The sequence below is a fragment of the Hirundo rustica genome, chromosome 18, assembly GCF_015227805.2.
Source record: "Hirundo rustica isolate bHirRus1 chromosome 18, bHirRus1.pri.v3, whole genome shotgun sequence".
Taxonomy (NCBI): Eukaryota; Metazoa; Chordata; class Aves; order Passeriformes; family Hirundinidae; genus Hirundo; species Hirundo rustica.
In genome coordinates this window covers 1,700,231-1,726,376 of record NC_053467.1, presented here as the reverse complement: position 1 = coordinate 1,726,376, position 26,146 = coordinate 1,700,231, and the positions used below count along the sequence as shown (strand labels likewise).

Sequence of the window (26,146 nt, the reverse complement as noted above, 5' to 3'; positions counted from 1 at the left end):
GGCCCGACAGCGGCCACAGCCCCGCTCGGGCCCGCAGCAGCCAGAGCCGCGCCGCCCCCGCCATGTTCCCGCCGCCCGGCCCGCCCCTTCCGCCCCGCCCGAGGCCGCCATGCAGGCGGCGCCGCGCCTCGCCTTCGGGGTGGTCGCTGACATCCAGTTCGCGGACGCGGAGGACGGGCACGACTTCGGCGGCTGCCGGCGGCGCTACTACCGCAACAGCCTGCGCTTGCTGCGGGAGGCGGTGCGGGCGTGGGGCGGCGAGAGCCCGCCGATAGACTTCGTGCTGCAGCTGGGCGATAGCATCGACGGGCAGAACGCGCGGCGCGGCGAGGCCGAGAGCGCCTTGCGGCAGGTGCTGGAGGTCCTGGGGCAGCTCTCGGTGCCGGTGCACCACGCCTGGGGCAACCACGAGCTCTACAACTTCAGCCGGGCCCGGCTGGTGCACACCGGGCTGTACAGCCGGCCCGCGGGGGGCTCGGACGGGCCGGCGGACCGGGAGTGCCACGCTTATCACTGCAGCCCCGCGCCGCGGCTCCGCCTCGTCGTGCTCGACTCCTACGACGTGAGCACCCTGGGCGCCGACCCCGGCAGCGCCCGCTACCAGGTGGCCCTGAGGGTGCTGCGGGAGAAGAACCCCAACGATGACCTCAACAGCCCTGAAGGTATCTCCGGCTCGGCAAGGGGCACGGGCGGCCGAACCTTCGCTGTCCGGAGCTGCCGGTGCTGACAGCGGGACGCCAGGGGTTCGAGCATCTGCCCCGTTGCTGCCCACCTCGCCGCCTCCGTGCCGTCAGTGCGGCTCCAGGCGGGCACGGGAGATGCTCCCCCGTACACCCGCGGTGCCTCTGGGCTGGGGCTGTGCCGTGCTCTGTGCCCTGCGGGATCGGAATATCACGCAGAGCAACGAGTCGTGCCCACCCTATCCCACGCCGGGGGGACATCCAGCAGTGGAAACCTTGTTTGTGTAGTGTGACCGAAACTCCCGAAAACACTAACGAATAATCTTCACCTTTGTGCAAGGGGGCTGGAGTTTTGATCCAAGAAATGGAAAAAAAACCCCAACCCCCTACGGTTCTGAGAGTAAACCAACCATCAGTAGATTTACATGAGGCAAATAGAGGGGCCATGGGAGGTGTATGCATTTGTGCCTAACCTTCTTCTTCATTGCAGGGCTCAAAGAACCTCATTTTGTAGCATTTAATGGAGGATTTAGCCAAGCCCAGCTGGAGTGGTTCGATGAAGTCCTCAAGTTCTCTGATGAAAACCAAGAAAAAGTTATAGTTACGGGTAGGTGGATATGGAGGGGGATAAATAGATCAGAATGGTTTGTGTTGGAAGGGCCCTTAAAGCTAATCTAGTTCCAACCCCTATATTCCATGGAAATATGTGGGGGGGAAAAAAAAAGTTAGCTAGCCTGTGTATATTAGCTGTGGAAAACATGCAGTTGGTCTGGTGAGGGACAGGTAGAACCCGTGAAAGAGCAGAAGAGCAACCATGCCTCACTCTGGGGGTGAGCTGTCTGTACTGTTGGGTGGCTGAACTTCCCAGCAATGAGGCAGATTCGTTACACTCTCTTTATTCCTTTCCCTCTGCACCGCAGCTCACGTGCCCATTCATCCCTGCGCTTCCAATGGGGTTTGCCTGGCGTGGAATTACGAGGCTGCGCTGTCAGTGATCCACGCGCACCGGTGCGTGGTGTGCGTCCTGGCAGGGCACCTGCACGACGGCGCCTACTGCCTGGACTCGCACGGAGTTCATCACCTCACCTTGGAGGGCGTGATCGAGACGCCCCCGGAGAGCAACGCCTTCGGAACTGTTCACATCTACGAGGATAAAATGATACTGAAGGGGAGCGGCAGGATTCCCGACAGAGTTATGCCTTTCTGAAATACCAGGCAAATACAGATTGCTCTTCTTCAGGAAGGACTCGGACAAAAACGTAGGAGATTCAGCTGTTTGCTTTTAGAAAGCTGTGCATGGCTGATCCTTATTGCTTTAGCTCAGGCGTTTTTTTCTCTTGGCTACAGAATTTTAGAAATTGTGTTTCTGTAAGAAAGCACCTTATTTCTTTTTGGAGAATAGAGAAGGCCAGTAATTGAAATAAATATACTCAAATGCAGAAGGTTGATTTCAAACGCCCAATCCAGACTGGATTGCTACTGTGAAAAGATGCAAACCAAAAAAAGCTCCACTGCTGTTCTCTCAGTGTGCATTAAAGCATGCAGAGTTGTACCTGCCCAGCCACTTCTCTGTTTATTTATTTTCTGTGAACATTACAGTAAGGTCTCATGTCTGGCAGAATGTATCCAGCCTGTAGCCTAATTCAGTCTTCCAACATTGCTTTAAAAGACTAAAGTAATCCTCAGAAAAAGCTGAGCCTAAGGAGAATGGAGCCCATCTGCGCTGCAGCACGGAATTCTGCAGATACTCGGGCTGTGTGTGCACAGCTGGGATCACCTGCAGCAGTGCTGAGAGCCTGAGCTCTGACACCCATCTGAAGAAAGGTGCTGTGTGTTACACCTGGAGCTGCCCTGGCTCTGTCCCAGCCAGTTCCTGAGTCCAGGGTATCCACCTGTGCTTCCTTCTGCAGGATGAATAGTGGGACATGCTTGCTGCTGCGTGGGTCCTGCTTTCCAAGAAAAATTAGGTGAGCAGCAGGGTTGTGACAGAGTCCATATCTGCTGGTGACAGGCTTGTGTACGCATATTCCAGAAAATAAAAAGATACAGAAGCCTTCATTGAGTTTTCTTTTAAAAAATAGTGTTTATTATTCAATAAAACAGTGGCTTTCACTTCAAGATAATAGCAAAAATAATTTTTTCAGATATATTCTACAAATTATTTTAGCACGGGACAGAAATACAGACTGCTCAGTTTTCCAGTAAATCTGAAATGGATTATCCAGGCACATTTTTGAAAGTTCTATGGCTGTAAATAGTCATTTATTAAAACAGTATTTGTTTTACTTGTCCCTTATGTTACAGAACAGTAATTTCCCAATCTGTGAGGTGATGGGAGAGTGATCCAGGGATGCAATGATATCTTGAATATACCATCAGAATAGACATTAGATCAATGGTGCTTGGAAAATGTAAGAACCAGCAAGGTGAACAGTTGCCATAGATAATTTCCCCACTCAGATTTGAGGGTGTTCCTCAACATTTTACCCAATCTCAACTGGCACTGCTGGAAGCAGCCAGATATTCTTGGGTCCTATCAAACTGACACTCACCTTTTGTTAAGCACCAAAAACAAAGGCAAGTACAGTCAGCACAGTTACTGTAGACTTTCTCCCACCCAATTAAATCACGGTTTTGCAGTGTGTTGGCCAAGACTCTCGCATGTCTTTGTTGACATAAATGTACAGCCACGAAACAAAGGGGAAGAGGGCAACAACAACTGCAGCAACCAAGCGAACTCCTCTCAGAGGACTCCTGTAACAGAACAAATCCAACAGAGCTACCTCAAACCACTGAATCTGTAAGGTTGAAAACGACCTCCACAATCATCAAGTCCAACCTTGGACTGCATACCACCATGCCCACTAGACCCTATGGTGCAGTGCCACATCCAGTCATTTTTTTTTTCCAGGAATGGAGACTCCACCACCTCCCTGGGCAGCCTGTGCCAATGCTTGACCACGTTTTCAGTGAAGGAATTTTCCCTCGGATCTAATTTCAACCTCCCCTGGCATAGCTTGAGGCTGTGTTCTCTGGTCCTGTCCCTTGTTCTCTGGGAGCAGAGCCCGCCTGGCTACACCCTTCTGTCAGGGAGCTGTAGAGAGTGAAAAGGTCCCCCTGAGCCTCCTTTTCTCCAGATTGAGCCACTCCAGCTCCCTCGGTGACTCCTGGTGCTCCAGACCCTTTCCCAACTCTGTTCCCTTCCCTGGACACGCTCCAGTCCCTCAAAGTTGTTTTTGAAGTGAGGTGCCCAAACCTGACCCCAGGACTGGAGGTGTCTCAGCAGTGCCAGCACAGGGGACAGGCCCTGTCCTCATCCTGCTCACACCATGGCTGGATGTCCTTGGCCTTCCTGGCCACTGCTACAGCTACCACAAAACATTCACATCTGCCTGCAGCTGGAAAGACAGCAGAGAGCCTTTGGCCACTTTAATAGGGCTCCTCTGGATGTCTTTAACAGGAGAGTCACAAAGAATTTTCTGACAACTCAGGCTACAGAAACTAGTTGGAATTAAAAAAAAAAACAAAAAAAAACCAAAAAAAAAAAAAAAAAACAAAAAAAAAACCACCACCCTAAGCAAAGGGAAAATGTCCCTATTATGGCAGGGGGCCAGAAAAAGTGTTTCATGTAGCCTTGCATTCCCCCGCTGCCCCAACTTTTATCTGTGCAAGATCCTCCAGGCTGTAGCACCAGCTGGGCATCTGGAAGGTTCAGAGGGTGACATGAAACAGCAAAATAAGCTGCCAAAATCAACTGTGTGTTTTCAAGGAGCTAGTCACTAAATGTGAGTATTGGAATGGAATATAAAAAAAAGAGAAAACGAAACTTACTTTGCTGAACTGCGACAAAGACTCATCCATATTGTAATAATCACCAGACCAAACAACTCTCTAAAAAGCCAAGCAAAAAACAGATCTGAAAATAACACAAAGTATAGAAATTTTGCCTCCAATCCAGTAGTGGCTGCTCCTTTGGAGAAGTCATATATTTTGCTAGGATTATAATTATAAAGGTATTTACAAATCAGGGAAGTGATGACTGTTCACTTCCCTGTGTCCAAGGAATCACTGGTTTGGAGCATTATGGTCCCTCCTCTTTGGTCTGATTCCTCTGGACCAACAGCATTTACTACAACAGCCCAGGAAGTAAAGTATTGGAAGGCAACACCAAGAGGAGATGACCTGGAGAGCTGGATTTGGGTGGGAGCAAGTAAAACCCACTGCTCACCTGCCTTCCTCTTCATGAAAAATGTTTCCTTGAGCGTAAGCAAACAAAGAGCAAGCCAAGGCAACGGTCCCAACAACACAGCCAGCAGAATGAAGGTCACAGAGGCTCCTCCAAACACCATTGTCTGGGGAAAAAAATAGACTGTCAGTCATTATCATGAAGCATGAATAAACCCACCTGGTTCTCCTACAGACATGAACGGCAAAATGCCCTTTGGTGAATTTACATAAACCTGCAGTTTTACAAAAGTTGTGCTATTATAATCTTTCTGTTTCCACAGATCTTGGCACAAGGAAGACCCTAATTATGAGCTTAACGTGCAGATTCTCTTGATCAGACAAATGCCATTATGCCACTATTACACAGTAAACCTCCACTGAAATATTCAAAACCATAAGCAACCAACCCTCATGAGTTCTGAACTTAGGAATGCTGCCAGTTGATATGCTTAAGGTGTCCAGAATGACAAGAGACTGCAATAGTGTAATTTGTGACAATACCGTGCACTCCTGAAGGTTTTCTTTTTTGAGTGTGATTTTATTTAGTGTGAGTATTCATCCAAAACAGATACAGTCACTTTTTGTATATAAAATAGCCTTAAATTATTTCCACTGAATTAAATACAAAGATCTTAACTGTATTCTGAAGACCTGAAACAAATCTGATGGGAATGATCCTCCAAACTGCTGTTAGCCCCACAGTAAACAGTGTTGGAAACACAGCCTTTGAATGTTCCTGCTGCTGCCCATTGCTGCAATACCAGGCACTGAACTAGACCTTTAGCCTTTCACAGAACTGTGCAAAGCTCAGATGCTCTTGCACGAGGTAGATAAACAAAAACACAGATTTACAACAACGAAACAAAGTGAATTAAAGTGCTAAGGTCAACACAGAGCCAGGCTCAGAACAGGCTCCCAGGCTTCTGCTCCAGAAGGCTTTGAGCTGGAATTGGGGTGTAAAGGCAAGTCCATCCCAGCTGGGCTTTCTGCTGGGCTCCTCTCGTCACCTGCAGCATGCCCAGCCACCAACACTAAAGCAATGATCAGCTTCTGTAGAAACAGGCCCTGCAGCTTTATGCCCTCAGAAGGGAGTAGGATGTGTTTCCACACAGCCTGATTTTAATGTGCGGTTCAATTAAAAAAATAAAAATGGAAAAAAACCACCTTTTGAGGGCAAAATTTGAGCAGAGACTGTTTTGCACACCAGTATCATACCTGTTATTGAAGGGTTGATGCTGACAAGCAGTGTCAGGGCAGCTGGCACTAAGTAGACAACCTGTTAATGACATATAAATCTACTCGGTTGCAAAACTTAGCAGGGTCAGGAAGCAGAAGCGCCCAGCCACAGCAGCACTTCTCCCCTTTGCAGCAGTTTGTCAGAGGCACAGAGCACATCCCGGTCCCTCTTCCTCCGGCATGCCCTAGCAATGCTAGCGCTCATCTTCACCATCACCACCCAGAATCCCGGGCCATCAGCCCACAGCCAGCCCGTGTTCCTCTGCTCCCGGCTTACCCCTGCTGGCTGCCCTACCTTTTCCCTGAATCCTGATCCTCCAGGGAAAGCACTGACGGGACATGGTCCTGCCCCAAATCCACCCCCTCTGGGGAGTTCTCCCCGGCTCTGGTACCGCTCTCAGGGGGCTCACGCTCCCCAGGGCACAGCCCCTGCCCAGCCAGCAGCTCCTGTGGCACACGCACACCCCGTGCCCGTCTGCCCGCAGCTCCCAGCGCAGGCCCGGGGCAGCACGGGCACAGGAGCGGGGTTCGCCCCCTGTTTCCCGAGGAGCCCCAGCTGAGCGGCTCCGCGGGTGACTCAGGGCGAGCACAGCACCACGGGCACAGCGGGGCAGGAGGAGCGGGAGCAGCGCGGGATGCTCCGCACAGGCAAGCGCAGATCTGGGGTGAAATGAGGCCGATCCTGGAAGCACGGTGGCATTCCAGCCGTCGCTGCAGTAGACATCGTTTTCCCGGCGCCCGTCCGCTCTTCAGCTGGAAGCCGGGACGTTTCCTCCGGCGACCCCGGATCGGACGGGCATAAGCGGAGCGGGGCTGGCGCCGCCGGGACCTCCGGGGCAGGAGGTGCCGAAGGGGAAGGGAAGGGAAGGGGAAGGGGAAGGGGAAGGGGAAGGGGAAGGGGAAGGGGAAGGGGAAGGGGAAGGGGAAGGGGAAGGGGAAGGGGAAGGGGAAGGGGAAGGGGAAGGGAAGGGAAGGGAAGGGAAGGGAAGGGAAGGGAAGGGAAGGGAAGGGAAGGGAAGGGAAGGGAAGGGAAGGGAAGGGAAGGGAAGGGAAGGGAAGGGAAGGGAAGGGAAGGGAAGGGAAGGGAAGGGAAGGGAAGGGAAGGGAAGGGAAGGGAAGGGCGGCCCGTACTCACCGTCCACAGCCCCGCGTCGGGGTCGTTGACCTGCAGCGGGAGGAGCGCACTGAGAGCCCGCAGCCGCCGGCCCGGCCGGGGCCGCGCTCCGCGGGAGGGGAGCGGAGGGGACGGGACGGGAGCCCCGGCCTCACCTGCACGGCGGCCGCCAGCCCGAAGAAGGCGGCCATGAAGAGATTGCAGAGCCGCCACAGAAGCTCCGCCATGGCCGGGGCGGCCGGGAGGCGGGACAGAGGGGCGGGAGGCGGGCGAGAGCCGGCCCCGATCCCGGCCCCGGTCCCTCTCCCGGTCCCTATCCCGGCCCCGATCCCCATCCCGGTCCCGATCTCGGTCCTGGCTCCGATCCCGACCCCCATCCCGGTCCCGATCCCGATAGCGAGGCGGTCAGCACGGCGATACTGCGAGGGACGCGAGGTCCTGGCACAGGGTGCCCGGAGCAGCTGTGGCTGCCCCTGAATCCCTGGAAGCGTCCAAAGCCAGGCTGGACAGGGCTTGGAACAATACTGGAAGGTGTCCCTGCCATTGCAGGGGGCTAAATGGGATGAGTTTTAAGGCTGCTTCCAACCCAAACCATCCTGTAATTTTTTTTTTTTTTTTTTTTTGTAATGGTTCAGAATTAGTTTTATGTTTAAGACATTCAGTCATTTTGTGTAGTCTGGGGACCCAAAAAGGGTGTTGCTCAGAAGAATAGCATTGTGCCATCGTTCACTGATCATTTATGATGAAAAGTGGTAATAAGTGATGAATTGAAAATGGATCCTTTAGAAATGTGATATTTACCAAAACTGAGCCTCTGTGAGATCATGTCTCCCACTGATTTCAGTATCAACATCATACGGTTCCCTCAGCACCCAACAGAATCAGGTCTTGCTGAACTGTCGTGTGGACAACACATAAATGTGTCCACATTTGTGGAAAGGATTAATTCTCAGCTTATTTTTAACTGAGTCTTTCCTTGAGCAGGTTGCAAGAGATGAAATTACGGCAAATAAAGCCACAGAGAAGTATGAGTTATCTTTGTGAGACTTCCTGCCCCTCACCTCAAAAGAAGCAGGGGTCTAGTAATGAATCACCTTCATGCCTTGTTTCCAGGTCAAGGATAGGCTCTTGAATGTATTTTCTAACAGAGGGGAAGACATTTTGGGCTAGAAAATGGAAATGTCAGGGATTGAAAAGCAACAGGGGTGATAAAAAGTGTAAGAAGAATGTAAGAGACAGCATGTCTTCCATTTGCATAATAATTATTAGCATAATATGATAGGAAAATAAAAGCAGCCAAGCTTTTCAGGCACACCAGTCCTTTTTTGTGAGGGAAACAAAATTATGAGTCACTGCTTGTTTTTTTTTTTCCAACCATACTAGCCGATCTTCAAAATGAAAATTAATCTGTGATGAAGACTTTGGCTCTTTAATTTGTCTGATCACAAGTTATTGTGCAAATTTGCACAGCCCACCTAGTTTCTGTCACGGCTGGGCTGCTCCTTGACATCTATTAGGCTGCACAGTCAGGAGGGGAGAGAGAGCAGATGAGAGAAGCTGATAGAGACTGGGAAGGAAGCAGAGGAACAGCTGGAGAGACACATCCAGGACCCTGCGTGACGTGGGACAGAGCTCTGCTGAGGGGAAGGGAAGGCTGGGCTGGCAGAAAGCAGCTTCTAATGGGCATTTTGGAGGCATGGCATGGAAGGTTTGGCAATCCTGCGAGTGACCAAAGTTCAGCGACAAAAGAGCAAGGGAAGGCAAGTGACTCTCTGTCTCTCCTGAGGGTAGGAAGGAGGGATTGGTTTACCAGCTGTGGCGTTCTTTACTGCTCTAATTCACAGAATCACACAATATTCTGAGCTGGAAGGGACCCATGAGGATCACAGAGTCCAGCTCTTGAGCGGATGGCTTGTATGGGGATCAAACCCACAATGTTCACGTTAGCATCATGCTCTGGCCAGCTGAGCTAAATGGAATTCAAAAGCAATCAGGCTGTAACAAGCCTTAAAAATAAAAAGGTCTTTCAGTGCTGGGTGTGCTTATCTCAAAGAAAAGGTCGTGGCTGTTCACTTTAAAGCTTTACCAACCACCCTGAGCACTTCCTCCAACCACCCGCTGCAGGGACTCAGGAGGCTTTGTCGGCAGAAGGCAATACTGACTTCTCCCATGAGAGGGAGGCCAAGAACCTTCAGTATCCTTGCGTCGAACTTGAGCTACTCGTTCCTCAGTGTTAGGCAAAACATCATCCGTCCTGATGACTCTCTGGATCTTCGACTCACCCCAGAGCAGTCTGGGATTATCTTCGCTGCGACAACTCCGCCTGTAAAGAACAGACGCAGCAGGGATGGGCCCTGCAGCCAAGCTGTGATACTGAGAGCCAGGACATTTCTCAAGAGGCTGTACCAGAGATGTTACTACGACACAGCCAGAGTCACCCATCACAGTGTCCCATTTCATAATGGTCCATCCTTGTGTCATGAACGGTCATAGATTGGTTTAGATCGGATCAAAAGTGATTAAAAGGCTCTGGGTGGGCAGGTGAAGGGTTCAGGGCCTAGGGAAGCATGGGGCCACCTTCCTGAGAAGGGGAGCAGCCCCGTGCTCCCTGATTGACCAGCTTCAGAGGACACACTCCTGAAGCAAAGGCAAACACATCGCTGGGATTGTTTTTGCTCAAGGACCTGGGTGCACCAGATGAGTAATGCAGAGGGACAGGGAAAGATACATACCTCAAAGGGATTTGATTTTTGGGTGAGAACAGTCTGTAATGTTGAATTTCACATGAAATATTGATTGTTGAATTCCAGTGCCAGTCTATATCATAGTTACCATGGACAATCAGTAGAGACTGCTCCAGATACACCAGTCATGGACTAACTGAACTCAACAGACGTCTCGGTGCGGATGGCCAGTGACTACTGAAATAACAGCTGTGCTCACGTAGAGTTATATGAAAATATATGTATATAACACATATATAAAAGTATAAGATCCAGGCATGATGTAAATAGTACAGAATAAGGGGTGGATGATGTCCTGGTTGCAGAGAGAAGGGCACATCAGGAAAAAATGCTGACAAACCCCTCTCATATCCTGGTGTGGCACAATGTTTTAGGAGTAAAGTGATAAGTAACAGATGTCACATATGTTGACTTCAGGAAGGATTCTAACATTGGCTGTCCTGACCCCTTCTTAAGAAGATATAAGGGCATGGTGAGTGTAAAACTGGTGAGGTCATTGTACCTCAAGTACTAATTATCAGTGTTTGTCAAAATGGAAGGACATATTCAGAGGATTTTTGCAGGGGTCCATTCTGATGCCAGATCTTTTTAATTACTTCAGTTAACAGCCTGGATGGTTAACATCCATGACTGCCTTATTAAACCTGCTAATTACTCCAGACTGCTGAGGACAGCAAAGACAACAGGATTCAGCACGAGATGGAGAAATGCCCTGCAATCTACAGGGCAATATTCAACAAGTACAAATTCCAGCATTACTTTTATGAGCAGTGAGCAACACAGGTTTAGGTGAGGGAAATGGGTAGATACAGTTTTCAGAAAAAAACCCAAACCAAACAACAAACAAGCAAACAAAACCAACCAACCAACCAAACAAACAAAAAAAAAAAATAGAGTCCACAGTGTAATGTAGAGCAAACTGAGCACCAGCAATGGAAAAGGCAAATGCCATCCTGGAGCATGTGAGCTGTAGCCTCCAAGGCAAGCTGGGGTAGTATGCCTAGCTAGGGATGCTTTACTTCAAAAAATGCAGACGGACAGAGAAAACATCAAAGGAGGTCACTGAGAATGCTGGGAGGCATAGAAAACAGGAAGAAATGCCGAATGAAGTGAATTGATGTAACATGTAGAAGAGAAAGCTGAGGCAAGGGCAAGAAGGGAAACATTGCAGTTCATCAGTGCACATCACTGAGTGCTCAAGGGGTGATTTTGAAGAAGGCTATGGCCATAGTGAACAGGGCAGGATATAAAGGATTTGAAATTTAAAAAAAATACCCCTGAAGTTAGGCTTTTGGACGATGTTAGGATGTGTGTCAGAACAGATTGCTAGGGAATGGCACAATCCCCATCACTGGAGGTCTTTAAGGAAAGGTTTCACAAACGTGTCAGAACGGGTATTGTTGATCCTCCCAGATTTGCAGTGAGGTGAAAGTATGACTTTAGCTAATTGTAAGCAAAGCACATGTAGGTGGCACACAGCAGAAGTGGAAGTCAGCTTGTGCCAGTGTTTGCCAGTAGGCACTGGGTTTCTGCATCAAAGCCAAGGTGCCAACCCTAGACCTGCCCTCAGGGGTTAATGCAGAAGAGAAGGCTTAACCAAAACAGGGAAGAGCAAGGAAAGATGTGGAACTAGGGAGGGGAATGTTTTTTATGTCAGGACTCAAAGTGCACCTTCTGCCCCTGCCTCCCCCAAAGAAGTTTAACTCTTAACATTTAAGACAACTTTGCTGGTAAGAGAAAGTGGTTTAATTGCCAACTGGCTTGGGAGCATTTTGGGAAAAAGAAAGAAAGAAAGAAAGAAGCCCTGTGTGTACGTACGTATGTATGTATATATATATGCAGCTTGAGAAACTGCTAATGGAAAGGGTCACAAAGGCAGGTTCCCCCGGGCGCCTGTTTTTGTGACAGTTAAAAAACCCACAAGAGCACTGCTCCAGGTTGTCAGTGAGATCCATCACTCTAAGACAGACTCTTCTCCTAAGCAATCGATGAAAGACTGTTTTCAAATAGTCTTGTAATTTTCAGCCAGGTGAAACTGACAGAAACTTACAAGGTTTGTCTCTGTGTTGTTTTGCGAGAAAGTTAACAGTTTGGAGAGAGAGAGTGTTTTTGAAGTTTCATTCTGTTTTGTTTTAGTTTTTTTCCCCAAACTTTCCTTTTCCATTCTTTTAGTGTGTGTTAATAAAACTATTTGTTCATTTTTAAGCTTGAGCCTGCTTTGCTTTTCTCCTAGTCTCTCTCCCAAAGAAAAAGAGTGAGCGCTAAGACCACTACACTAAATTTAGCAACCAGAATTTGACGAACGTGAAACCACTGCATTAATACATAAACTACTCTTCACTCATTCACCTGGCAGCTGTTTTTAGCCAAAGCTCTTCCTTTGCTTCCCACCTAAGTTCAAACCCTGCAAAGAGGTTACTGGGATTTTGGCTCATGTGAGGGGTTATGGTGTTCCCCAAGGCAAAAGAAAGCTGCATCCTTGGCAGGGAGGGAGGTGAATTTGCTGGACTATCAGGAGCTGGGAGCAGAAATGGAGATGGTCAGGACTAGTTCTGACCTCTTCTCCCACTTCCTGGCAAAGGTGAGCTCAGCAGTGTGAGCTGTTCCCTGCAGAGCAGGGTTTGGGCAGAAGGCTGGGCTTCCTCTGTGCCCCAGGGACTATTCCAGCCTGTCTCCCTGACACCCCAACAACTGAGCAGGAAAACCAAAAGGCTCTAGGATGGAAGAAGATGCTTTCCTAAGTTCAGAACATAGGAAAGAAAATCTTGGCCTTATCATGAGGCCAGAGGAATCAATATAAGCTGAACTGGGAGAGAAAGAAGAAAGAAAGAAGGCATGGAGAGGCAGCTCATGCCCCAGCCTCCTCTCCCACTGCCCTTGTACAAAGGGTGATGGTTTGCAGCTCCTGGAGGCACTTCCAGTGTATGTTCAGGGCTGTATTATCACCTCCATGGTGACCTGGGCAATGGAGCAGCAGGGAAAGAGCCCTCATACTTCCAGTACATGGGACATCCAGCTCTTTCCTCAGCCCATCTCCATTCATAAAGAGGGTCAGTATTGTTTCTACCACAAAGATGAGGACACAAGGCCTCCTGTAGGTGAAGGGACTCCCTTATGTCATGCAGCAGGCTGGAGAGGGCCCACAGCTCTGGGGCAACAATTTCTCTGCTCTAATTCACAGTTATGTGCTGCCCCTATGTGACTATCAGTGTGGGTTTGCTGCAGTTAAGAGGAACGGCCAGAAACCATGTGCTGGCATGGACAGCAGTGGCCAAGAGGGGTAAAAAAAGAGGGGGAGACTGATGGTGGCAGGAAGAGGCTGATATCATGGGTGTCCAGGAAAAGCACGGCAAGGAGTCGTGCCCTGTGGTCTACCAGGGAGTCGGGAGAAGTTTGCAAGGGGCTGCCTGTGTAGGAGAAGTCCTAACCCCAGGGTGAAGAGGGGAAACGCGATAAAGCTGCTCGGGCCGGCTGCCGGCCCCCGAGGGGATGTGAGACAGGACGGCAGATGACCGTGCGCCGCCGACGGAAGGGCCGGCGGGGCCGAGCGCCGTGCGGGGTCCCCTGACCGGCCGCGGGCGATGTCCCCCGGCCCCAGGGAGCAGGAGCGGATCCGCAGGACCGCCCGGGGATGCCCCGTCCCCCCGCGGGAGGCAGCGCCGCCTCCGCCCCGCCGCAGCGGTGCCGCAGGCGCGGGGCCCCGGCGGGGAGGGGTTTCGCGGCCCCAGCCGGGGGCGGACGGGCGGCGGGGCCGTGTGTCCTGCCCTGCCGGGGAGGGCCCTGCGCAGCGCCGCCGCCGCTGCTCCCGCTCCGCGCACAATGGCGACTCCCAGCCCCAGCGGCGGCTCCGGGGGGAGCGGGAGCGGGCCCGGGCCGGGCGCCGCCGGCAGCAGCAGCAGCATGCAGGGTAAGCACCGCCGGGCCGGGCAGCGCCGGGCCTGGCCGGGCCGGGCCGGAGCCGCCGCAGGTCTCGCCCTGCCCGGGCCGCGGGGGAGCCCTGGGCGCTGCCGGCTGGCTCTCCCCGCGCTGGGCCGCGGCTGCGGAGCGGCGCTGCCCGCGGGAAGCCCCGGCTCCGGCTCGGCCCGGCTCCGGCGGCCCCGCTGCGGGCCTGCCCCGCTGGCGGCCCGGCCGCGCCCGGCGCGCTCGGCGGGAGGAAGCGCGGCCCTGGCCCTGCCCGCCGGGGCGCGGGGCCTGCCCGGAGCTCGGCCCCGGCCGTCGGGACAAAGGCCGGGCTGGACGCGGCTCCGGCTTCTCCCGACGGAGAAGGGTTCTGCGGCCGCTCCGGGCTGACCGCCGCAGGCCGCGGCTGCAGCAGCATCCCTCGGGGAGCCGGCCGGAGAGAAGAGCGCTGGGGGCGGCCCGTGCCCGCGGGAGCTCCTCGGGGCGGCCGGGCCGGGGCTGCGGCACCACGGCACTGCCCCGGCCAGCCGCGGTCTCAGCCGGCCCTCCGCCTCCGGTGTGTGCTTTCATCGAGACGAACATTGGAAGTAAAATCAGTTCAGCACGAACTTGCGGTTCAGTTTCGTTCCGTTCCGTTCCGATGGAAATTTACAGTGCTGCAGCGGGTCGTGTTGGTTTCCACCGGCACTTGTTGATGGTTGAGCAGCCTTGCAAAAACAGTGGATGTTTGTTTTTCGGAAAGGCCTCAGCAAACCCTTTGAATTTCTCCTTTAAAGTTAGACCACTGAAAAATACTCTCTGCTTGAAAAACATTTTAGGCCTTATTAGGCTGAGGTGGCACAGTGCTGGTTTGTTTCGTTATTTTAATTAAATACAGGGATGGTAATATTGAAGAAGCAGTTTACCCTGCTTTGGGACTGGAAGAAAGGAGAGGTTGTGCTCTCTGTGACAGAAGTGTAGGTACTGTTGTGAAATAATGTTTGTCGCAGTTATTTGCTGTATTCTGTGTTCTCTCCTCCTGGTATGGACTGTGCTGAGACTGTGGGGACTTGTTTGGGCGGAGAACTGATGGCTCAGCTGAAGAGTTTGGTATATTTGGAGTAAAAAGGTGAATTTTGGCTCCTTGTAGCTTCCTCTGCCTGGACGATTGGGTACCTTTTGGGCCTTGTCAAGGTAGGATTACTCATCTTTCAAAAAGCAGAATCCCAGGCCTTGTGAATTAAATGCGTGGTTTAAAAATTTGACCATGATATGCCAAAGCAGTTGTGATTTAATAAGAGCAACCCTTGTTCTTGTAGCGCACTTACAACCCTCAGTGTTGCCCACTGTATTTCCACCTGACCCATTTTTGAGTTTGAGTCGTTCCTCTGAATTGCCTGTATCTTCCCAGGCTCAGAGTTGGTTTTGCACCCTGGCACCTGCGATGCCCTGTGAGCTTGTGGTGATGTAGCATCTGCTCCTCCAGTGGAGGAAGGACACTTGGTTCTGCTGTAGCTGGTTTAAAGTGGCTGTTTAAATATGGATTCAGGACCATGGGCCAGTGTGATGCTGCCCACGTGCTGCTGGTTTTTCCTGAGATAACAGGGGAGTATTTAGATGTCCCAGGAGGAGTTGTGTGTGGGATCCTGGCTGGGCTCTGGAGCAGCAGGTTGCTGTGACTGTGATGGTTCCTGGAACCTGCAGGAAGCTCCATCCCAGGAGGACCTGTGCTGCCACACCACCTGGGTGGGATGGGAAGGGGCTGGACGTGGCTGCAGGTGGTGTGCAGGCTGCTGGGGCAGCTCTGGCTGCTCTCCAAGATGCACAGTGGCCTTGCTGATGCCAAGGCAGGCTGAGCTGAAGAAAGAAAACGCCACAGAAGTGCCGAGCAGGTGGGATCCCAGCTTGTGCTTGTGGTGGGGCTGGGCAGGCGCTGGAGCGAGGGAGGTGCAGGAATGCACTGCTGGATGGGGAGAAGAGTAGGTAGGACTGCATCAGTGTTGATTTAATTGGCTTAAACAGCATGACAAGGTGGAGCAGGGAAGTCATTAAGCTGGAAACAAGTAATTATATTTAAAAAAAAAAAAAGTTTTGCTCAGTTAATTTTCAGAAACACTCTGACCTGGCTTGTGCAGCTGTTGCTGGGAGGGGAGTGGGAGAGGGTGGGACTGCCTTGCCCAAGGACTGTGGCAGTGCTCTCCTGGACAGCAGTGTGTTGCTTTTGGAGACCCTGCCCGGAGGCCATGTGCTTGGGCAAGCTCTCCTGAGGTGAGAGTCCCTCGCAGGGGAGGTTTCTGTTTTGGTGTCAAGGCTGGCAGTTTTATAAGAAGTGTCAGCTGTCAGGGCATTCATCAGGGCCTGGGGGTAGGGAAGAGTTAGGAGGGTGCTGGTACACGGGAGAAGTCTTCAGAGAAATTGAGGCCCATCACATTGATGTTCAGGGCAAGGGCGGCAGATCCAGAAGGTCTCTGCAGGCCACCCAGTTATGGTTTTAATTCTGTGTCCTACACCATTTTCGATGCACACAGACTAAAGTCCTCCAGGTGACAATACAGAAGTGAAGTGACACTGTCCTGTCCTTGTGCTGGGCTCACTGTGCAGCCTTGGCCCTCAAGCCTGGTGATCAAGAAAGGGGTTGCTTTAGGCTTTATTGTTCTACACCCTTATTCTGCATGCCCCAGCTTCACTCTCATTTCTTCTCTTGGCTACCTGGATCAGCTGCCCATGCCAAAGGACCTGGAGCTTCATTTCCTCCCAAAGAGTCTCCTGGCCAGTGCAGTTCATGGTGCTGCATTCAAGGCACAGCTTGGAGAAAAAGAGCTGGAATTCTGAGTATTAAAACAGATCCTATTCCATGATTTTTTAAATGTCTGTTGCGTGCACACTGAAGTCTGACTGGTGACTGCTGGTGTGAAGAGTTGTCGTTCTTACTCATGTGTAATGTTAAAGTTTAGGAACAGTCCTGGATATTTAGTGTCCTAGATGTTTTGTGGAGGAAACCGATCCTGTAGGAAGTAGGATACCTTCGACAGTGATTTAAGGAAAAGCCAGCACTCAAACTGTAATTTGAGCAATTTTATGTTTCTCTCATTGCCAAAATTAGTAATAGTCATTACTGCTAATATTACTCAGAAAATGATAATTTGAAGAATGGTGCTATGAAATCTAGAAATGTAGTTTATTCCAAGGCAAAGGGAGAATTTGGATTCTAATTACAACCTGTGGAGTCACTCATCCTAACTACAGTGCCAAAGAAGAACTGGAACCACTTATAACTGATGGTTATGGAAACAGCTCAGCTGCATTGGGCGCTCAGGAAGACTGGAGGCAGCTGGGACTTCTCCAAATACTCAGTGCCTGGCGTGTTCTGGTGTCCTTAAAAAGCAAAGCAGGGCCACTTTATGGGTCTTCTCAGAGTGTTCATCATGGCTCAGATGTGTTGGGTGGGAGTTCCTGACTGGTTCAAGCAGAATTTAGGATTCTCAGTTCCCATCACATGTGTGGTCCTGTTTGCTCCCTCATTGATGTCTTTGCCCTCTTCACCCAACTCCAGCCATTTTTGCAAAAAATCAGAGGAGGTCTGTCTCTGCTGAGAGAGTCCTTTGTGGGTGTGAGGCAAGGAGCCTGGACAAGGAGGTTGTTGAAAGGTGTCTGAATGCATGAGGAGATGAACTAGAGTCTCTCTCTTACCCTTGGGTGCCATTCACGACATCAGTGGTTTACTGAAATTGTGTGATCAGTTCCTATTTACAAGGAAACTCTCTCCTGTACCTTTCTCTTCCTGGCAGAAAAGAGCTGCTGGGAAGCTCTTTGAGGGGTCAGGAATTGTTCATGTTTGGGTAGTGACAGAATTTGTGGGTACCGTGAGGGGCTTTGTCAGTCACTGTGGTCAGGTGAATTTGGTGTGGGTGTGAAATGTACACTGTGTCAGTGGAGTAATCACAGCTCCCACACACAGCACTGGCAGGAGCAGAATATTGCTTGAAACCATTTGTGGGCATCACTGTGACCAGACTGATGCTCAGGATGGGAATGCTGTAAGAGATGCCGTGGTTCCTGTGTCCTCCTCTGTTGCTGGCTGCCTGGGTGAGTGCATGGAGTGACTGGAGCTGCTCCCCTGCCCACTCCTGCCCTCGGTGGAATTATCAAACCTGTGTGTGTTAGCAGACAGCACTGATGCAGGCTGACTCTGGCAGATTGACAGGTGTATGTCTACTTGGACATATTGGCATTTGTTAAGAATGATAAAAGCTGTGTGCTGAGCAAATCAGTGTGTTTTAGTAATTAGTGTATTTTAGATCATTTGTGCCCCCAGTTTATTCCTGTATGGGCCTTAATGGCTGTGTCTGCTTTGTGTTTGTGTCTTGGCTTAAGCTTGTGTGTGTAGGGTTGTATTGGTATGCAGGCATATGGGTTTGCATTCTGGCTTTCTATTTTGTTTTACTGTTAATCAACTGATGGTTTTGATATGTCTGTTTTGTTGGTAAAGGGGCAGCCCAGAAGTGCTAGTGAGTCTCCTCAGATGCTGGGAGGCCTCTTCAGTTATTTTACAGGGAATTGAGGAAGCCAGGAGGTGTGAAACACTGTTGCCCATCAAAATGAGAGTTGTGCTGCAAGAGAAAGATGAGGTTTGTGAGGAAGCAGAAAAAGCCAAAATGTGTACTTTCCAAACTTCATGTTGGTGAGGAGTCCCTGAAATTAAATTTGTGTGTATGCAGTGAAGCGTTACTTACAGGAATCTAGTATAACTACATCAAGCTCTGCGTGTATCAAACACACATAAAAAGCTTTTTAGCATCACACAGCTTTGAAGCTGAATGTCTTCTATTGGATTTAGGTTTGATAAGATTTTACGTGAAAGAAAATGTGGAGGTCTGCTTCCCTGTGGAGGAAGCAACTACCTGTTTTATCCTGTGGAGACTGGAAAGGAAAGCTGTGTGAGGAGAAGAAGCTGTGCAGGGTGTTTGTGTCGTGCTCTGCCCTGTGGGTAGGAAATATCTATCTCCAGGCTCCACTGAAGTGATGTTTATAAAGAAGGTATAAAAATCTCTGAATGGATGTGACGCTCCTGGCGTCCTCTCAAAGGCTGAAGTGCGCTGATTTGGACCAGCCTTGGAAAGGTGCTGGTGATGTTCCCTGCTCTCGTGTGCCTCATTTAAAATGGGCTTCATCGTATTTAAATGCCTCCTTAAATGTGCATGTGTGTCTTGCCCTTCTGCCATCCACTCAGGAATATGGGCATTGCTCTGCTGCAGCAGCAGGGTGAGGAAAACCTGCCTGATACTGGCAGCTGAACCTTTTTCCTGTGGTTCAAGAAGTATCACCTTGGGATAGAGGCTTTTTCATGGATATTCTGGCCAGGATGGATTATTTTTATTATTGTACAGTGTTGTCTGCTGGCTTTGGAGAGATGAACAAATGTTTTGGGCATTCCTTTGTTGATCCTGGTCATTTGCTGTTGCTGGGCTGTAACATCTCTTCTGCAATGAGAACCTGAGTCCCTCTGATGACACTTGTTCAAAAGAATCTGTGTCTTTAAGTCTATTTGCCTAGGAGTTATTGCATTTTTAAACTGTTTTTTTAATCAGTTTGATTGATTTCTGGTTTTTGGTTCTCCCTTGGCCAGTGCATTCAGTAAAGTGAATCTTCCACCGTATTATTCCAGGCTGCTGGTGTTCCCTGCAAAGGGCCTTTGTCCGTCTTCTGGTTACTCAGGTTTCTTTTCATGTTGTGGATTTGTTTGATTGCAGAAGGGATGTGTGAGCAATGGGTAAGTGACAGTGCAGCGCTTGTTGAGCAGGGAAAAATGTCTTTCAAAAAAGTGTGTTACTACAGCTGCTTTACTGAATGTGCAGTAGATACTCATGGTAAATCCCGTGAGAGAGACACTTCACCTGTGTTTCTTCAGTTCAGCTCATAGATAACTTGAATACTGCATCTCTGCTTGGCTGAGAATGGAACAGCTATTGCATGTTCATGTCCCTTTGGTTTGGAGGATGTCTGGAACTTGAGTGTGAGGCTTGCCCCTCACAGCTGGCACTGACTTGGCTGTCAAAATATTGAAATACTTGATTATCAAAATCAACGAGAAGGAAAGTGCTCAGAGTTATCCTGAAGGTGCTGAGCCATTGTTCATAAAGTGTGAAATGCAAGGAGAGTGGGTTTCATCTTGTTCTTCTGAGATGGGATTGCGGAAAGGATTTGTGCAGCCTTGGAGCTTTGGTTTTTACTTGTGGTTATGTTAGTGCCTGAAGAAGACAAAATAATTTTTGCTGTGACTCTGCACCCTGTTTTCTACCCCCACCCACCTCTTCGTACTGCTGTTGATTTGTTGGACAGGTTATCTCTGTTACAGGTCTCTTGCCGAGGTTTGCTGGGTGGATTTATGTAAACTGTATATGAGGTGCTTGGAAAACTGCCACTGCAGGTGACATCTCATGTGGCAGCCTCTCGAAGAGCTGCTCCTGTGCTACCAGCCTGGAACTGACTGCAAGAGCTGCTGTGGATTTACCTTTTACATACACGTACCTGTAACATACACAGCCCATCTGCTTGTTCACTTTGTAGGAGTTTCCCTTGTTGGACCATGTTTGTCCCCTTGCCTTATGAGTGATCTCAGCTCTTCCCTCTTCAGAACTGTGTCTGAGTGAATTTGCCTTTTTCCTGGGACCCTGGAGCTGGTGGGAAGGGTAGACTGCAGGGAGATTTGCAGTAGGAGAGACTTCAGTTAATTCCTGTGATTTAATGTGATAAACTCAGAGCACCCAGAGGACAGTAGGGACGTGTTTTAAACCAAAGGATGTAAAAGAAGACTGATAAACTTTGGCAGCCAAGTATATTTGGAAATAGTGATAGGGAGGGAAGGGAGAGTTGAAAACTTGCTCTGCCTCAGCAGTGAAGCTTTGTCAGCCTGAACATTTGGATTTTGGAGCTGGTGTTCTGGACAGGCTGTGGTCCTGACTTAGGTTCTAAATTTCTCATTTCACTTTTATTTTATGTTGCATTAGTCTGGTTCTGATGGTCATCTTCAATCTTAACTGGGTTTGCTTTTGTTTGAGGGGAAGCTTTAGATCTTGAAACTCCCCATGGATTTCCTGGTCTGCTTAGGTGGCTATTACTTCAAGATTAGTCCTGCAGTTCATGCAGCTGTAACGTGTCTTTGTCTCCTTGTGGTTAGCAAGAAAGGTGCGAACATGATTTTTATCAGATGTCGTAGGTTTGTTTAAGCACGGTCCCAGTGGAGCTGTCTGCAGCCCAGTGTGCTGCCTGCTCCATGCCTGCTCAGATCCTTTGCGGGGCATGTGAGGTATCATTGGCCTGGATTTGCATCAGGAGTATCATGTGATGCTGCAGAGCATCTTCCAAAATGTGTGACCTTGACACCTCAGGCTGTACCCTCGGTGGTGAGAGCTCAGCTATTGCTGTTAGTGAGGAAACACAACACGATGTTGCCAAGTCTCTCTGCCCATCTCCCTCCTGTTTCTCCTCTCAGGTGAGCTGAACTTCATGCACATGGATGGTACAGTGACAGTGTTCAGTGGGTATGGCCCATTAACCTCCGTATGAGCATCGAGGGAGATGGGAGTATGTGTATTGCACAAATTGTGCATTTATTAGCTGCTAAATTGATTTCCTCTTCTGCAAATCAAAGCCTTGGTGTCTGCCCTTTACTGGAGGCAGGGTGAGCCCTCCAGGAAGCAGACAGCTCTGCTGGTCCTGGAGCAAACAAAGAGTCCAAGCGCCAGGAATTAGTCTGTTTTGAATAATTTATCTGATCTTTCTGAGGTGCTTCAGGAGATGCCCTGTGGCGTAAGGAGGACAGCTGTTGGGAGCAGACAGCTGAGCTGAATGCGAGTTTATCCTTTATCCGTTTTTGTCTAGGCTTATTTTTTTCCTGTGGACCAAAAGGGTTGTGTGGTTTGCTTTGGACCTAATTCTCTGGAAGTGGTTCTCTGAAGTGAATTAGCTATCTCTTTGCTTTTGGACCAGAAAGCAAAGTGTTTGTACTTTGAGGAGGTTTGTGGACAGAGATAAAACAGTTTCCTTTAAAAACATATGGCTGTGTTGTTTGACCTGGGAGGGGTTGTGGACTAAGATGAAAGCATTGCATTTGGAAATCTCTTCTGGGGCCAGTGGGACCGTGTCTGAGTTTTCCTGTAAAGACCAGTTCCTCTCCTGAACACGGTCAGTTCAGGACTTGGTCTCATGCCAAACTCTGGAAGCCTCATCCTACCTTTGATATCCTGTTGTTTCCTCTTGTCCCACCCAGAAACCTGCATGGGCAGAAAGTAGAAAGGGGGAGGATGGTCAGAACGGCTTTGTGCAATGCTGGCCTTCAAGGCCCTTTTTGCCTTGGGGTGGGTAGCTGCAACAATCAGTGTGTGGAAAGTGGGGCATTTGCATGTCAGTTTTTAGAGCTGGTTTGCTTTGTGATCTGCAGAAGAGGTCAGCTTTCTCATCTCATATAGCCCAGCTGTTGTCACTAGAAAGTGTAACACTAAGGTGTAAGTTAGTATGCAAGTTTACACAGAGGAGTTGTGAATGAGCTCAGACTTCTGTCGGAAGAAGAGAGGGTTGGATGCAAAGGTTTAGATAATGTGCTGCTATGGGCAGCAGCTTGGCAGTTGAGTTCTTTCTACACTGGAGCCACACGTTGTGGAATATCTGAATAAGCCTGCCAGCATTCTCCTGGAAATGCAAAATCTATTTGAAAATATATTTTTAATTAATGATTTATTTTTGAGAAGAATTGGAGTAATAGCCTGGAGCTTATCTGCCCAGTTATGCCAGAGTCATTCATAGCCAGATAGGCTTCTTATGGGTTGAGCTTTGCCACTGTGTATCACAGTGCTAGAAGTCCGTGGGGCTAAGAACAAAAATTCACTCTCTGGCCTGTTTCTGTGGTTTCATCCCTGCTGATCCTGCTGATGAGGACTGCAGCTGAGCAAATGGGAGAGGGATCTTCTCAGCAAGTGTGGAAGTGGCAAAGACTGAGACAGAAGTGGTGGGAGCTCGTGTCCAAGGCCATGTGTGTCTGTCTGGAGGGTTGTGTGGGAGGGCTTAGCTGGCTTCCCCATCAGGGCCATGATTTGGAATCTTCTGTGAGTTGAAGAAATTCCCAGTCTGATTTGTCAGTATGGCTGCTTTCTTCCTGCCCTACAAAAATACAGGAATGAAGAACGTGTGAACGCAGAGTTTATTTCAGTGAAGCCCTGCAATGATTCTAGGTCTGGTAATTTGCTTTAATACAGACAGGCCTTAGTCAGGTCTGACTTGAACAGGAGCCTGGAACTGAACTGCCAGCAGGAGTCTTGAACCCAGACCAGGGCACTGTGCTGCTCTCACAGTACCTGGGACACAGTCCAGGAGCCACTTGTCCACAGTGTTGTTTCCACGTAGTAAATAGCAGCTTTCTGGGAAGTTTTGTGTAGGGTTTCTTTCTCAGAGCTAAGTGATACTCTGACTTCAGCAGCAGGGCTTTGACTGCTGAACAGTTTTCTCAGAATAATCCTGTGCTGGCATGTCCTGACTCCTTGAGACCCAAACCAAACACAGATAATGCTTTGTGACAACATTCTTCACCAGGTTGATGTCCTTGCTGTTGAGCAATGCAGAAATGGAGGGTGTTGGAAGACTGGGGTCATCATCTTCCTGTCTCTTTAGACACTGTGCTCAAGAGTTGTGACTTTAGCAGCCAACACAGGTTGCTCCATGGCAGCTGACCTGGTAGAGGGAAGTTTGGGTCATCTTCATCCAAGCTGCCAGGAGTTGCTGCTGCTTTACTGCCCAGCAGGAGCATTGACGTGTGCCAGGAGAAAAGTGACTTCCTCTTCCAACCTTGATGATTCAATCCCAAGTATGGCAGTTGGTTTAGATGACTCTGGGTTTGGTATGATCTGGTCCATGGTAGGACTCAAAGAAACGCAAAAACCTTTGGAAATCTCTTTGAAAAGAGAAGTAAAATAGTGGCATATAGCAGCACAGTGAAAGAATTGTATCTGCACTGTGTGGGCACACGCATTCTGCTGGGACCAGCCAAAGCCCAGCTGATGCCCTTACCCCCCTAAGGGAACTGGCAAGCTGGGTGCTCAGGGATTCCTGTGACAAGTTTAATGCTTTATCTCCCCTACTTACCCCTTTCTACCTCATGCGTAAGCGTATCAGACTCCTCTCTGAAAACAGCTAGGACTCCTGGCTCTCAGTAGATTATTTCAGTCATTAGCTGATGTATTCTTTCTGTTGCCACACCTTGGTGATTTCATGGCACCTGTGTAGCTGTTGATCTGGCATCTTCAACATGCATGTGCTGCTCCCTGTGTAATGTCTATATCTTGGAGGTGTTTTAGGGTGTGATGGTGTTCCTGCCCTGGTGTGCCTTGGACTGAGCAAGGAACCAGCCTCCTCTCCCCTTTCCAGCATATGGGTGCTCTGTTCCCACTGATGGGACGTTATTTGCAGTATCTTTGGAGTTCCCATGTCTCTGGAGTTCGCTGATGGTCTTGTATGGAGCAGAAAACATGAGCAGCAAGGCCAGGTTGCTGTACCACAGCTTCCCCCTTCTCAGATGCCTCCGAGGGCAGCAGCACCAGGAGCAGACCTAAGCTGTGCTGCTGCCACGAGCAGAGATGACACCATTGATACAAGGTCATGCAGCTCCCACCTTCTCAGCAAGAACTGGGGAGCCCTGCTGTAGTGGAGAAGTTTCAGCCTCATAAACTGAGACACTTTGCTCTGGGGTGAGCAAGGCCAGGCAGGCAGCAGCACTGGCTCTGGCCACAGGCCACGCACGGGTTGCTGCAAAGGTGGAAAACTTTTCTTTGTGGCGCTGGGACACCTTGTGGGAGCCAGGAGGGGACTCCTGGTGCTTTTTTGTGGGACAGTCTGTTTGTATGCAGGGCTGGTGCACACATTCCTTTTCCTGGAAGCTTGGAGGGAGAAGGAGTTAATGGGGACAAGGGCAAGGGAAGAAGATAGCTGGATCTCAGCTGGGGCTACTGGCTGATATTTTTGCAGCAGTCTTCTGTTACCCAGTGTGAGACCGCGGGGATTAGCTGGGCAGACTCTCAGGCTCCTTCCGGACTGAGGGCCCGCCTGCCCTCTGCACACCAGTAGAGCTTTTTTACACAGACTTTCAAAATCCAGTGCACTTGGGGAATTTTTATTGAGAGATTTTACAGTGCTTATTTCTTCAGCAGTGAAATTTTGTGTTTGCCCCTAGTTATTTATACTGGTAAAATGGTAAACAGCAAGGTTGCTGCTTCCTGAGAGTGCAGTGGTGCTAAATTCCTTATGCACATTGCTGTAGTGCCTGCATCCCAGAGCCTGCTGGATCACACCTGCCTCTTCCAAGGTGTTGGTGGGTCGGGTGCTTGTCCCTGCTCAAAGAGTGGGAGCTTTGCCATGACCTGCTCCTTCTATCGAGCAATGGATCTGGAACCTGGTCTGTAGTGTGGTTATCTGGTGTGATCTCTGTGTGATGAGGAAGAAATTTCTTTGCCTGGGAAGAGATTGTGAGGATGATGAGACCTTAGCACAGGCTGCCCAAAGCAGCTGTGGCTGCCCCTGGATCCCTGGAAGTGTCCAGGGCCAGGTTGGATGGAGCTTGGAGTGACTTGGGATAGTGGGAGATGTCCCTGCCCATGGCAGGGGGTGGAATGAGATGGTCTTCAAGGTCTCCTCTCACCCAAGCTGTTCTGGGATCCTGTGAGTCTGGCTTGGCTGCTGGCAAGGTGAAGTGGGGGCTGCAGGCAGTGCTGCTTGCCCAGGTTGCTGTTGTACAGGTGAACTGTCATTAGCAGCACCTTTGGGGGAATTTCACAAAAACCCACTGTAAGTATCCTCCCCCACTCTGGGCAGGTGTCTGATGAAAGTGTGGAATGCTGTTCTTGACCCGGTCTGGTCTTTTACTGTGGTGGCAGTGCTGGAGAGTTGTGCTTCCGTGGGAAATTGCCTGGGCAGGAGTAGCTGGACCATCTGTTTTAAAATCTTGATTAATGTGGGCAGGTTTACTTCAAACCTTCAGCTTTAAGGGAGCAAAACAATCTCTTCAGTCTTAAAGTTTGTTACTTCCTATGGTGCTCTGGTCCACTCCTTTCCTGCCAGATGCCAGTGTTTGTCCCCTGCATCCTGATGATGGGACTGCTCTCTATTCAAAGCAGTGCAGCCTAAAGTTGGGTCGAAAAAATCCATTTTATTTATGATTTTAGAGTAGATGTTGAAAGATAAAAGGAGATTCTTAATGCTGGTGCACTCCTTTGAGTGAATGA

The 26,146-nt window shown here is 49.9% G+C and overlaps 3 protein-coding genes across 4 annotated transcripts in view; 2 read left to right on the top strand and 1 right to left on the bottom strand.

Moving 5' to 3' along the window:
* The first annotated feature begins 103 nt into the window (after positions 1–103).
* ADPRM (ADP-ribose/CDP-alcohol diphosphatase, manganese dependent) lies at positions 104–2,742 on the top strand. The gene is made up of 3 exons (XM_040081742.1): positions 104–662; positions 1,171–1,287; positions 1,601–2,742. The coding sequence occupies exons 1-3, from the start codon at positions 110–112 to the stop codon at positions 1,885–1,887; spliced, it is 957 nt and encodes a 318-aa protein (XP_039937676.1). The 5' UTR covers positions 104–109; the 3' UTR covers positions 1,888–2,742.
* A 26-nt stretch (positions 2,743–2,768) lies between these two features.
* On the bottom strand, positions 2,769–7,501 carry TMEM220 (transmembrane protein 220). Its single transcript, XM_040081741.2, has 6 exons — positions 7,413–7,501; positions 7,279–7,308; positions 6,123–6,183; positions 4,909–5,032; positions 4,512–4,571; positions 2,769–3,434 (listed from the first exon to the last, which is right to left on the bottom strand). The coding sequence occupies exons 1-6, from the start codon at positions 7,482–7,484 to the stop codon at positions 3,302–3,304; spliced, it is 480 nt and encodes a 159-aa protein (XP_039937675.1). The 5' UTR covers positions 7,485–7,501; the 3' UTR covers positions 2,769–3,301.
* A 6,284-nt stretch (positions 7,502–13,785) lies between these two features.
* MAP2K4 (mitogen-activated protein kinase kinase 4) overlaps positions 13,786–26,146 on the top strand; it is a 64,967-nt gene continuing 52,606 nt past the window's right edge. For both annotated transcript variants that reach the window (XM_040081864.2, XM_040081863.1), the window contains exon 1: positions 13,786–13,908. In XM_040081864.2, the coding sequence (XP_039937798.1) occupies positions 13,821–13,908 (88 nt within the window). In that variant the 5' untranslated portion in view covers positions 13,786–13,820. The remainder of the gene's footprint in view (positions 13,909–26,146) is intronic.